Genomic DNA, 12451 nt, shown 5'->3' with positions numbered 1-12451 from the left:
TATTAATAATAACGTATTACGCTCACTAGTTCTTGGAAAGACCGTCCTAAATTCATGACTATATTTGTCAACGTGTTTCCCTTCGTTCAATACATTTGGCTCTTGTATTTTTCAAAATTAATAGTAACATAAGATGTTTTCTTCTCTCTCTCTCTTGCAAACATGGCTACGGGTTTTGGTAGCAGACAGTTTGGAGGGACGCCAAAAGGAAAGAGATTTCCTTCTAATACCACGAGAGATGACAATGCTGTATAATATTATCAATGTATTCTGTGTATATCTTTCTTTATTTTTGTATATAATATCATGTGTTTCTATTATGCAAAGTGTTGGTTCTGAGTGAAAATAGTAAATGTTTATGTGTTAATGCTATGGATTTCTGTTTTGGTCTGAAGTTTTTCAAAGTGACCGCCATCGAAGCTGAGGGCAGCACCTCTCATAGGTGTCTGGCTAACTATGCAGTCAGAAACAAGTTTCTGTGGTCTGTTTGCAGGAGACCACCCAGTAGATGTTGCCCGCGGCATCAAACCCTTTGTGGGAAGATTCCGAGAAAAGCGAGTCCCGCTTTTCTTGGAATTTCATAGTTTAATAACCTTGTTCAGTGGCTGAACAGAGTAAGTTGTTTGATAGATCTGGAGGAGTATACCTCGAACGATCGTGTGTGAAGTCTTCAATATTTCTCAAGTACCCGGAAATGTGACCCTGGAAGGTGAGAGAATCGCTCCCCTGGATTCCTGTGTATTATTATACATGTACCGACATGTATCGGGTACTTATGTATTCTAGTGAACAGTGCTAATACCCACCTATTTTATTGTGAGTTACTTCAAGTGCATTCGAACAGTGTCAACCTTAAAATTTTGAAAACTACGTTATACTTAGTTGCTACGTCTGAACATGATAGTTTCATTCATTAACTTAACTATAGCCTTGTAGCTATATTTTTGGTCAGCAGTACCAAGTAGCCGTTATTCGTCTATAAACTTTCTTAGTAGCACAGTGGTGCATTTCACTAATTCCCAGCATGGAAGTGGAATTTTATATTCAAATCTCTAGTAGAGAGATTTCTGGCTCGTCACGCTATTACGGCATTGCCATCCTTAGACTCTAGTACAAGGAAACAAGCAGTAGCTTAATTTGCCTGTTTTACTGACATTTATTATGTCAGCTCCAGCGTGGTTTTGACTATCCAGCGAATCAGAATTGTCAAGAACCTTTTCTTAGTTTTTAGTGGAATGAGAATGTGGACACTACCTTGGAGATTTTCCAGCAGGAACTGTGTGTCAAACCTTTCCGAATGAACAGTGCATCGAATATATATATTGATCATTGTTTTTATTTTTCATTTAAAGGTTGTATTACTATTTTATGTGCTATAATTATCCTCCTCTCTGAAAGACGGTCAGAGACAGTGAACTTAAAATAATGAGGAGTGCCTATTAATGTAGTGAATCAGATCAATTAAGAGATCAAACAGATCTTCAGTATAAAAATCAGTATCATCATTTTTTTATTTATATATATTTTTCAGTGGAAAAATTGTGTGAAATTTCAATTAAGAATGTGTGTGTGTGGTGCACCATAAATAATAGAAATTCAATATAATTGTATCTCAAATGGAAGTGTTACGTGTGTCAATTTTCACCAATGGTCTACCAAGACAACAATAAACCTTCATCTATCCAAAGTATTTCTAGAGGTCTGTTTTTCTTGCATGGTGAGTACCTGATGCTAATACCTATGTTTTGTTTTCAGGAGTGTGAGTCAAGGAAACATTTGTCCTTGTCTTTGTACATCTGACCATCTCCCTGAATGTGGCCCAGGGAGAATTACGCCCAAAGCACTAACAGAACACAGTCATGAGTATAGAGAGTAATTAACAGGCTGCTACCTGTTTGTTTTGAAACTAGATGTTTTTTTTTACCTATTGTTTATTTTGAAAACTCTCTATAAATAGCTTCCAGACCATGACTGTAGTTCAAGAATACCCTGAGATCTTTTGTTCATTTATATTCATTTACATATGCTCTACCGACTATTAAGAGTGGCAGTGGCGGCGTCCACAGGAGGTCACTTTTATCTCCAAGCAGGGAATTATGTATGCTGATGCATTCTATTTGCATTTTATGTAAATTTTGGTATTATTTTTAATATCCCTAGCCACTCCACCTTAATTTTATCATTTTTATTGTGGTGGTGTTTCTCTGGTATGCTAAGTTTCGTCTCTAGCTACCTGCACCTCACAATACCAAGTTTTGTTAAGACTGAATAAATGCTGTAGATCGTATATGATACATGTTTCTTATTTTTTTGAATAAAGGATTACTTTTTGATTGATTATTTCTTAAATAAAAAGAAAATGAACAACATCGTAAGTATCACATGTAACTATATTGTAGTGTAGAGTAGAGACGGTACACAGGCTGTTTCGTTTAACATCTTCTTTATTATCAATAACTCTATACAAAGTATTTGTACACTATGGTAAAGATAAGTAGGTATTTCTAAATAATAGTTGTTTCTTTATGAGGGTAGACCTCCTGCAGGTAGCAGCGCGGAGTTCTTTGAGGTTGAGGATTAGGAACATGCTGCCCCTAGCAGCGCAGAAGGGGGTTGGTGTTTCCTGTCCAGTATAGCATGGAGATGGAAGAATCGTCCTGCCCATAGAACCACGAAGGTGGGTTGGTATCTCCTGTCCTGTGTAGCGCGGAAACGAAAGGAGCCTTCTGTCCAGTGCAACGTGGAGGTAAAGTTAGGGTGTCTCTGCTGCACAGAGCAGTGCGAATGATACCTTTATATGTTGGAATGATCAGGAGGAACTGATGTATTCTGGCTCTTGACGTGTTCTTTTATAGCCGTATTCGGAGGCGGAGCCTGCGGAAGGATTGTAGGTAGGAGCCTCTCGTGGCTTTCCGTTCCCCTTCGTACTTGTTCGTAGACGACGTCTGTCGACTGCTTGATGATCCTTGTGGAGAAGGCTCATATTATTCTTTACAAATATGAAAGGATATTGCAATATTGAAAATAAAATCTAAATCTCAAACTCTCAAATGCAATTTCTGCAAATTCAAAAAGACTAAATTTACTTCAAAAAGAAAGAATAAACTTTCGTTTTATCAGTACTGTTACACGTTTTTCACACTCACATTCACATTATTTAAAATAAAGAAACATTGAGGAGTATTTATTTACATTATTTTTTTTGTAAAAGCAGAAAAAAAATACAAAACAATATCAAAAGGATGTTAAAAATCAAAAGAAGAAGAAACGAAAAGGAAGAAAGAAAGAGAAAAAATTAATAAGGAACATAAGGTTAATAAGTGGACAGAATGTATCCAACGAAAAAAGTAAACTTTTAATTGGACACGTGTGCAACTAAAAAGTTAAAGTGAAAGCCACACAAGTGTTACTTTTTAATGAAGGGGCGGAGCCTATTTAAAAGTTGATCTCCGCAGGCTATATAAATGATGACCAACTCCCAAGCAGACAGAAGGAGTGAAAGTCTGATGAAGACACAGTTATTGTGTTGAGACTGTTACGTGATACTGTTTTTTTTTTTTACATATTATCACATAGCCTTGCTCAGTGTGTTATTGTGCATTATTAAAAATCATGTGAACGTTATTTAATCATTTAGACATTAATAAGTTGTCGTATATCATGTATCTTGACAATTTAGTACTTACATAATGAAAGCACCTCTTCCTAGTTTTACATTTTAATGTGTTATTATCTTTCTTCCAGACGCCTAATGGCAAAAGTCTCAAATAAACTGAGATCTATTACAAAGGTCTTGAAATTGAAGTAAACTGGAATATAATGCACAGGCCTGGAAACAGAAACATTTCTTATAATTTATGGTAAACCATATAGAAGTTGTCTACGTTAACTCTAATAAATTTTCAATATTAATTAAATATTGTACTTGTAATTTCTATATTTAAAGAATTAAATTCACATTATTGTATTACTATTGTCAAATCATTTTTGGAATTAAATTTACGTATCAGTTAAATATAGCAGGTACAAACATGTGAAAATTTCTTATTCAATTTTTAAAATCATATAATGGACAGTAATTTACTCCTTATCCCATCTAAGATACTAGCAACTAATGTGAACTTTCCTACTTTCCTTCTTTTATCTTGGTTTATTGATTTGGGTTTTAGTGTCATTTTAAGAATCAAGGCTTGAGAAGACATGGATCTACCGCTTAATATTGAGTCTGGGTCACATGCGATTCCACAGAATCACATTTTACTGAAAAGAGAAAGAATGATTGATCATATTTAGAGGCGGAAATTATTCTATATCAGAGTACTGTTTAGTATCTACATTTTTACATACACTATACTCTACAAGCTGTTAAGATTGGACCATAATTGTTTGCATGAAGAAGTATTATTTCTTCCTTGCTTGTACACTTATTAAAGAGATGAATTGGAAATATAATGGCTTCGTTTTACTGATTTCTTGATCAAATCTGTTTAAATTTTTACCTTCTTCGTAAAAGATAAATTTTATTGTAAATAATGTTAATTTTTAAAGAATAATTTAATTAATATTTAATTTATGTATTTATGTATTTTCAGAAAGTCATTTTGAAAAAGTAAGTGGTAGTTAAGTAAGCTTGATAAAGAAATTACGAAAATACACAACTAAAATTCATGTTCATGTCAAAGAGAACAAAATAATTATTTTCCATATAAACCAATGAACTAAAAATGGCGTCTATGCTTACTACAACAACGTTAAATCAAGGATACTTGGCCATCATGATATTTGGCCACCAGGATATCCAGCCATTAGGTTATGTAATCACCAGGATTTTAGCTACCAGTATATTTAACCATCAGGGTATTTCAGCACAAAGATATATAGCCACAGTAGTTTAGCACCAGAAACTTCCACTACCAAACACAATTAATTTAGTTCACAAATTAACTCATAATAAAATGCCCTAATGTTCACAGTTATGATTTTATGTTGCAATAAAGATATCATAAATGTGATGACAGCAGTGTTGTCAGCAAGAGAACTTAAAATTCTCAAGGAGTCTACCAGTAAATAAGGCGATTTTAAAATATCCATATTGGCTATTTCTTCTATTGCTAAAAAATAAAAAAAAACAGTGATCTCTATGCACTTTAGAAATTATGTAAAATGTTTTTTTTTTTTTTTTTTTACCACTAATGCAGAATCAATGTTAAATCGTCGTTCGATTCAACATCTTCCTCTTGGGAAGTGGGACTAGTTGTTCTTTTCACAGTATCAAGATTTAACAATACGAAAATAGTCCAATCAAAATCATGGCAGTACTTCCACAATCGTCTAAAACTTGCAAGTAGTCTTTCAGATTTCGGATTACTTCAACAGTTTTTCCTAAATTGCTGCGAATATACTTCCTTTGTTCGGCCAGTTTTAATCACAAGTAGACCCAGAGAACAATAAACGACGAGACAGTTCTCACGTTGAAAAGAAAGTAAAATTCAAAACCTTACCTTATTATTGTGTTTGTAATACAATTTTCCTGGCACAACCTATACAAAGAAAAATTGAAACACAGAAGCATAATTAATTAAAATGTTTCCTGCTTTCGAAAAATAAACTAAAATATCTTGAATTGCCGCCAACTAGGCCACGACATTCTTTTATCTTCAGATGGATTGTAAAACCTCCAGGTTTCGTCGGACACTGCTGACATTAGCAATACTAGATAACAATTATTTAGATTTTGTTTGCAAGTAAACACTTGTCAGAGATTTACTCGTAAAATAAAATATGCATGTTATGATGTAGTTGATTGTATTTGAATTTAGCGTATCTTTAAGCAGCGAGGCTATATGTGAAATGGACTGTGGTCCCACAGGCTTCGAATCCACGTGTTCTGCAGAAAATATATGTGTTCTATTTAGATATTTAAATCATGCATATGTCTTAAGTATGTGTAATTTGACTGGAAATCAAAAAATCATGTTGAAGTAAGGGCAACCTGAACCGAATAAATTTTAGGAATCATTAAAGGCTAATCAGAACATAAGGTGCCATATCTTTGCCGTTTCCTTGCCATGCTTCACCATAGTATGGCTGCGACGATTCACACATACCCTTAACATACCGTACCACTAGTGCTTTCTAACCATTTTCAAAGATGAATTGCAAGGAGTAGACGTTGTTGGTTTTGATCAAATTCATCTGACTTTGAGTACTCCGAGGAAAGCCAAAGGATGGTGGTCATCCAGGAGCGACCAATGTGATTTCTATTCAAAGCGACACTGTATGGGAATGGCAGGAACTTCCACGTCATGTGAATTTTTTAAGGAAAAGAAGACAACTCGATGAATTTTCAGTATCCCATTTGAGAATACCACTTCTTTGGCAATGGCACAGCACGGGCAAGGCATCCTATGTGTAAATTATCCTTACCGTAGCTAAAATTAAAATATTAATTCAATTCAAACACTAGAAATTTCAACACAGTGTGTTCGAATCAGTAAATTACGCAAGTGAATGTCAACTGAGAAAAATAATTTGTCAACATTCTTTGAGTCCATGCCACTGATAAGAAAGATTTTGTCTGGTTGTAGTTGGAACTTTGCAATCTGGTATTTTTACAAACAGTATGTTTCTAAAGGAATAATCCTGTTGTGATTACCAAAGACAGAAAGCATTAGATACAAACTGCTAGTTAATAGTTCATTTTGCTTCATATTCAATACATTAATATATACCAATTTACTCCAGCAAAATAAAAAAATGTCAACTAGTGGCAATGAACGAATATATTTGTGGTTACAAATGTATTGTTTTTTTTTCTCAACAGCACGCAAGAAAGTAACAAGTAAGCACATTATTTTGATAATGTAGATATGCTCCTTTGGTTGATGTATGAGATGCCTTATCTTTAGCAAATATCTTAGTTAAACAGAAATTAAGTGACTTTAACTTTTTAAACGTCTCTTTCAGGAGCAGGAATATATGAGACGTGGACCTATAGCTTAACCCTTTCACAGAGAAAGTCGACTTTTGTCGACAGAAAGAAAATTTCCTTAACATGCGAATGTCGAATATAGTCGACGTGTTAAAATTTGTTTGTACGTATCTTGGCTTTCTCGAGAGTAGTCGCCAAAGTTGTACAATTCAATTTTTTTGTGTGTTCTATTGTTTTCGATAAACAATAGAAATCACACAGAAAACCTTTGGCGACTACAATCGACAAAACCAAGATACAAATTTTAACACGTCGACTATAATCAACATTCGCAGGTTAGGGAAATTTTCTTTCCGTCGCCTTCCATAGTGAAAGGGTAAAGGTGGGATTAGAACCACACAAGTTTCTGTCGAGAATGAAACTCGGATCTCCCATCCCAACTGAAATTAAAAATTCATATCTCACTAATAGTACTATATATTCCCATATTATAATATCACAATAAAGAGTTCAATGAGAAATTTTAAAATCAATACCTAAGCCAATCTTTCTGCTTAGCCTACTCGAACTTTGTATAGTGATCTCAGTAAGCAAATTTTCGCAACAGCCATCGTATATTTTTAAAACTAAATAATCTTCTATAAAAGTTCAAATTCTTTCTTAAAATACTTTTTAATCCTTAGATCATTTAATACTATATGAGATATGAATAATATATTCCAATGTTTGCTATACGCTACATATTTCTATACCCATTTATTTGGTTTGGAGTTAAACGTTTCTCTACAACCTCTTTACGCGAACACTTATTGAGTGTCTACAATTGAAATACATACTCTCGGTTGCTTGAAATATGTATTATATAAATATTTATATTCCTTGCATGTACATATAACTCTTATAAATCAAAGTTTTGAATAATATATTCAGTGCGTCTTAATATGAGCAACAACTACTTCCTTGTAGGATTTATAAACGATACTCCAATTTCAACTACAGTTAAGTACGTTACAGAAATTCAGGCAGGACACAATCGAAAGCTGCCTCAATACTTTCTCGGGGATTATCAAACAAGTATTCCGAAGAAGTAGATACATAGACCTGACTATTGTTTTGTATATACATAATGTCTCTGATATAATCCCATGAAAAGATGTCAAATCGAATTTTATCCCCGGAAAAGGTAGCTATAATTAGCTCTGAAAGTCACACAAGACAAAAGCCATTGGAGACGTTATTTCTGTTTTATTGAGCCAACTAATGGAACACGCAAAATACGTCCTATAAGTACTTATAAAATATATTCTGTTAATACTAGAAACGGAACTTAAAATTAGATTCCTCTCTACTTCATTTTTCTAATCTAGTGAAAATTCAGGCGTTTAACAAAGAAAAATTTCCAAAGATGAGAGATTTATATAGTTATTCATAAATCTCACTGACAATGGCGGGACTACAAGCTAAAAAGTGGGAGGACAGTCGGAACCAAAACTATGATAAGTATATCATAAGTTTACAATTTTTCTGGATCCTGCAAAAGTTTCGAACTTAATTCTCTGCCGATGGATATTGTGGCTATGTTGTACGTTGACATAGTGGATCTCAATCATCGTTTTGTACATTGCATATCAGAAAAAACTGCCTGAAACTATATCTACTGTTTCAAAAATTCCACTGAAGAATAAAATGCAACGCTTACTATAAAATTTCAAAAATAAATAATAGTATCAAGTATTTTCGTTACTTAAAAAAAGGGGGGGGTGGCAGAGCACTAGCTAGAGATTTCGGTGCTAGGGGCGAAGTAGAATTCTTCGCCCCCTACACTCGCCTTACCAATCTTTCTTTTCTTTTTTCTTTTTACAAATAAAAGAAGCAGTTTTTGCTGTTATGTTACGCTGAATTTTTTATCAAACTGTTTAGACAGACCATTGCAACAGCCAAGAGCGATCATTATGTGTACGATCTGTTTTTCATTTGGAGAACAGTTATGGAAATTTACAACGTTTCATATATCGATAAGAAATGAAATTTCGATACATTGCAAACTGTGTGCTTTTAAAATGTTCAAAATCGGGGACAGCATTAATTTCTAGTAATGTAAACTTTTGTAATTTTTTTCTGTATGTGACAAATACCATTTTAATTTCAATTCATTTACAGTAAAAATATTTTGTGAAATATAACGGAAATTCAGAACAGCCTTCTTTGCAAATTTGTCAATATTGATCGATGAAGGTGAAGAATATGTTTAACGTCTGTATTTAAAATTTAAAATATAGTTTGGCTTCTACATAATGTTTGAAATTATAGTAATTACTTAATTTCTTAATGAATGAAAGTTCTGAATTTAAGATTACTTATTGTTTATTAGCATTACAGATACACACACACACACACACACACACACACACACACACACACACACACACACACACACACACACACACATACACCACACATATACAGTAGAACCCGTCAGAACGCAAAATGGTCGGATGCAGAAAAAATACGGATTTAGAATAAAATAAATGATGTCTGAACTGACGAATAACTGTATTGCTCTGTATAAGAAAAACAAACGAATAGTAAGCACTAAAAACTGCACAGTATGATACAGAAAACACGCACAACGAAAGAAACGATACAAAAGATGACGGAGCACTAAAGTAGACAGCGGAAACAGCAAGTAAACAACAATGCCGCGATGCCAATAAACGACAATGGACCTTGTGAGTCACTAACGAGTTTGGACAAGTTCTGCTCAAGCATGGTCGGATCAAACGGAGTGGCAAACCAGCCAGAGGTGGACGAGAGGGGTTGCACTATATTATATACTGTGTGAATATGTTTTGTATGTATGTAGATAAATAAAAATATCACACAACTAGATACGTATACACAAAAATATCCTGGCGACACAAATAATTAATGGAGAAATTCTCCCAATGAGTCCCTTCAAATTCGAAGCATTTGATGTCTATGGAATAAAAAAAATATTGGTAGTGATCAGTGAAAAAGACGAAATTCATTAGATTAAGTTCTAACCACTTAATCCCCTATATACAACTATTTCAAGTTCGAACATGTTACTATTCCCCTTGTTTACCTCCATTTTTATTATTCCCGCGCGCGTGTTCTCCACCTACACTCCTCTCATTTTCATACCTTCATCCACACCATCTTAATTAATCCGATTGGCTAGAAAAGCGTGATTAACTAACAATAAGCAAACTTATCATCAAAACGCCGAACACGTATTGATCGTCTCTGATTTTCAAAACGTTCCTGCGAATAGTATGTCATTACTTGGTATCTTGTATATCATATCGTCATTAACAAATCATACATAATAACTTTCCTTAAGTAATAAGTAAAAACTCGTTGTGACTCTGATTGAAACGTTTGGATTGCGAGCAGAGCGAAAAAGAACATTTTTGAACAACTCTATTTCTTTCCAAACCGACAAATATATTGATTTAATAGGGCGCCAATACTTTTCCGGGGCACCGCGTCGTTTACTCATTTCCAACACTTTTTCTTTCTTCTTGCTTGTTCGGCGCCCTCTTTCTATCAGCACCCGGTGCCCGCTCGTCCCCCAGGCTACAGCTCTGGGGGAGGGAGACTATAGCTCCTGGATGCCAGGCTAGATCCACAACTGCTCACTAACTTGAAGAAAACGATATACGTCAGTGTAAAAGTTCATGCTTATATGCGTATATTGAAATGGAACCAATTATTTTGTAAGCTGAAAAAAATATGCTGAACGAGAACAATTCACCTATTAAAATGAAGCTGATACTGAAGTGTACCTAATGATTTAAGTGTCGCCAATTGTAGTGACTTGTCCCTAACGTAGAGACATTTTGTCACTTTCCTTTATTGTAGAGACTTAGCGAAGAATTTCGTAACACTGCATAAACACGCAAGATATTGTTAGCAACACTGCATAAAGCTCTTCATGATGGCATTAGCAATATGACAGTAGTAGTAGGTAGAGGCAATGAGATATAACCAGAAATTATGAAATGGTTATTATAATGAGAATAAACATTAATTTCTATTTAACTATATATATACATCGTATAAAGCCTAACAAAATAACCTGTTTAAGGATAAATATTGGACGTTGTTCTCAAGAAAATCTACAAAAATAAACAAAAGATATGTCGTTCATGCTTAATAATAATTCATAATTCTACTCAAAACAGATTGTTTACAGCCATATTTATCCATTGTACATATATACGAGGGTGTACTAGTGTACTAAAAAAAAGACCGAACGTTTGAAATAACGCATTAACGCTACTGAGTGCATCTAACAGCAGGTTTGGACAACGAACTGCCATTTGTTGCATTTTGCTATGGTCGCAGTACCGCTCCTGCTGAAGTGACCATGTGTTCGTCAGAATAGTGACAAAGTGACAATGAAAGAGCTTCAAGAACAAAGTGCATGCGTGTGTGTGTGTTAAATTTTGTTTCAAACTTCTCAAATTTTTTACAGAGACATTTCAATTGCTTAACGAAGCATGCAGACAAGACTGTATGAGTTGAACGTAGTGCTACATGTGGTTTAAGTATTTTGAAAATAGTAGAGCGTCAGTCGGTGAGGTTTCAGAACCCTGGTCGACCTTCCATATCAACAGATGAGAGAGTTTCATAATGTGATTTGTGGAAATTGTCGTTTAATTCTTCGAGAAATTGTTAAGAAAGTGTGCATCAGCATAGGTTCATGCATTTAATTTTTGACTGAAAAACTTAAGATGTATCATGTCAGTGCAAAATTCGTCCGCTGTTATTTGGTAAAATATCAGACCTTCGTTGTGTCTAATCCACCTTATACTCTGGATCTAGCCCTATGAGATGTTTTCTTGTTTCCCAATCTTGAAAGCACTTTGAAAGAACGTCGTTTCCAAACCGTTCAGGAGATTTAGGACGTTGTGACAAGAAACCTGCGCGTCATCCCTAAAAGTGCAATCCAGGAGTATTTCCAAAAATATACGAAACACTGACAACATTGTATTGCCAGTAGAGGAATTACTTTGAGAGGGACAGTGCATAATATGTGATGAAATGAGCAATACAGATTTTATAGGAAAAGGTTAATCATCTTTGGAAGTCACCTCGTATATACACCGTTAAATATAACATGGTGTCCTCTTGTAGCAGTGGTATTAATGCTCCTAACACTAATACACATGCGACTAACATTACAAGTACTTTTCATTTAATATCTTGCTACATTTTGATTATATAAATTCGATTTTCATCAATCTCTGTGTATCTTTCACGAAACTTGAAATCATGAATACATATATACAAATGAACAAAATTTCGTAGTATAGGTGGTTAGAATTCATATATCCACTATTTAGAACAGTTTAAAAGTACAAAGTTTAAAATTCAATAAACATATATTTTATTAAAAGATATGAACCATTAATAAATAAAGAGAATATTCAAAGCAGCGAATTACTAAAATCGTCTGCGGAACAATACACTTGTGAACAAAGAAATAAGTTA

The 12451-nt window shown here is 34.2% G+C and overlaps 1 protein-coding gene across 1 annotated transcript in view; it reads left to right on the top strand.

Moving 5' to 3' along the window:
* LOC145683512 (uncharacterized) overlaps positions 1-3948 on the top strand; it is a 43878-nt gene extending 39930 nt beyond the window's left edge. Inside the window, exon 7 of the mRNA XM_081754853.1 lies at positions 3745-3948. Within this exon, the coding sequence (XP_081610979.1) occupies positions 3745-3771 (27 nt within the window). The 3' untranslated portion in view covers positions 3772-3948. The remainder of the gene's footprint in view (positions 1-3744) is intronic.
* Positions 3949-12451: the final 8503 nt, after the last annotated feature.

The sequence above is a fragment of the Thermobia domestica genome, chromosome 4, assembly GCF_964235325.1.
Source record: "Thermobia domestica chromosome 4, izTheDome1.hap1.1, whole genome shotgun sequence".
NCBI classification, from domain to species: Eukaryota; Metazoa; Arthropoda; class Insecta; order Zygentoma; family Lepismatidae; genus Thermobia; species Thermobia domestica.
Note: the sequence above shows the minus strand (reverse complement) of the source record. Positions and strands in the feature narration are given on the sequence as shown.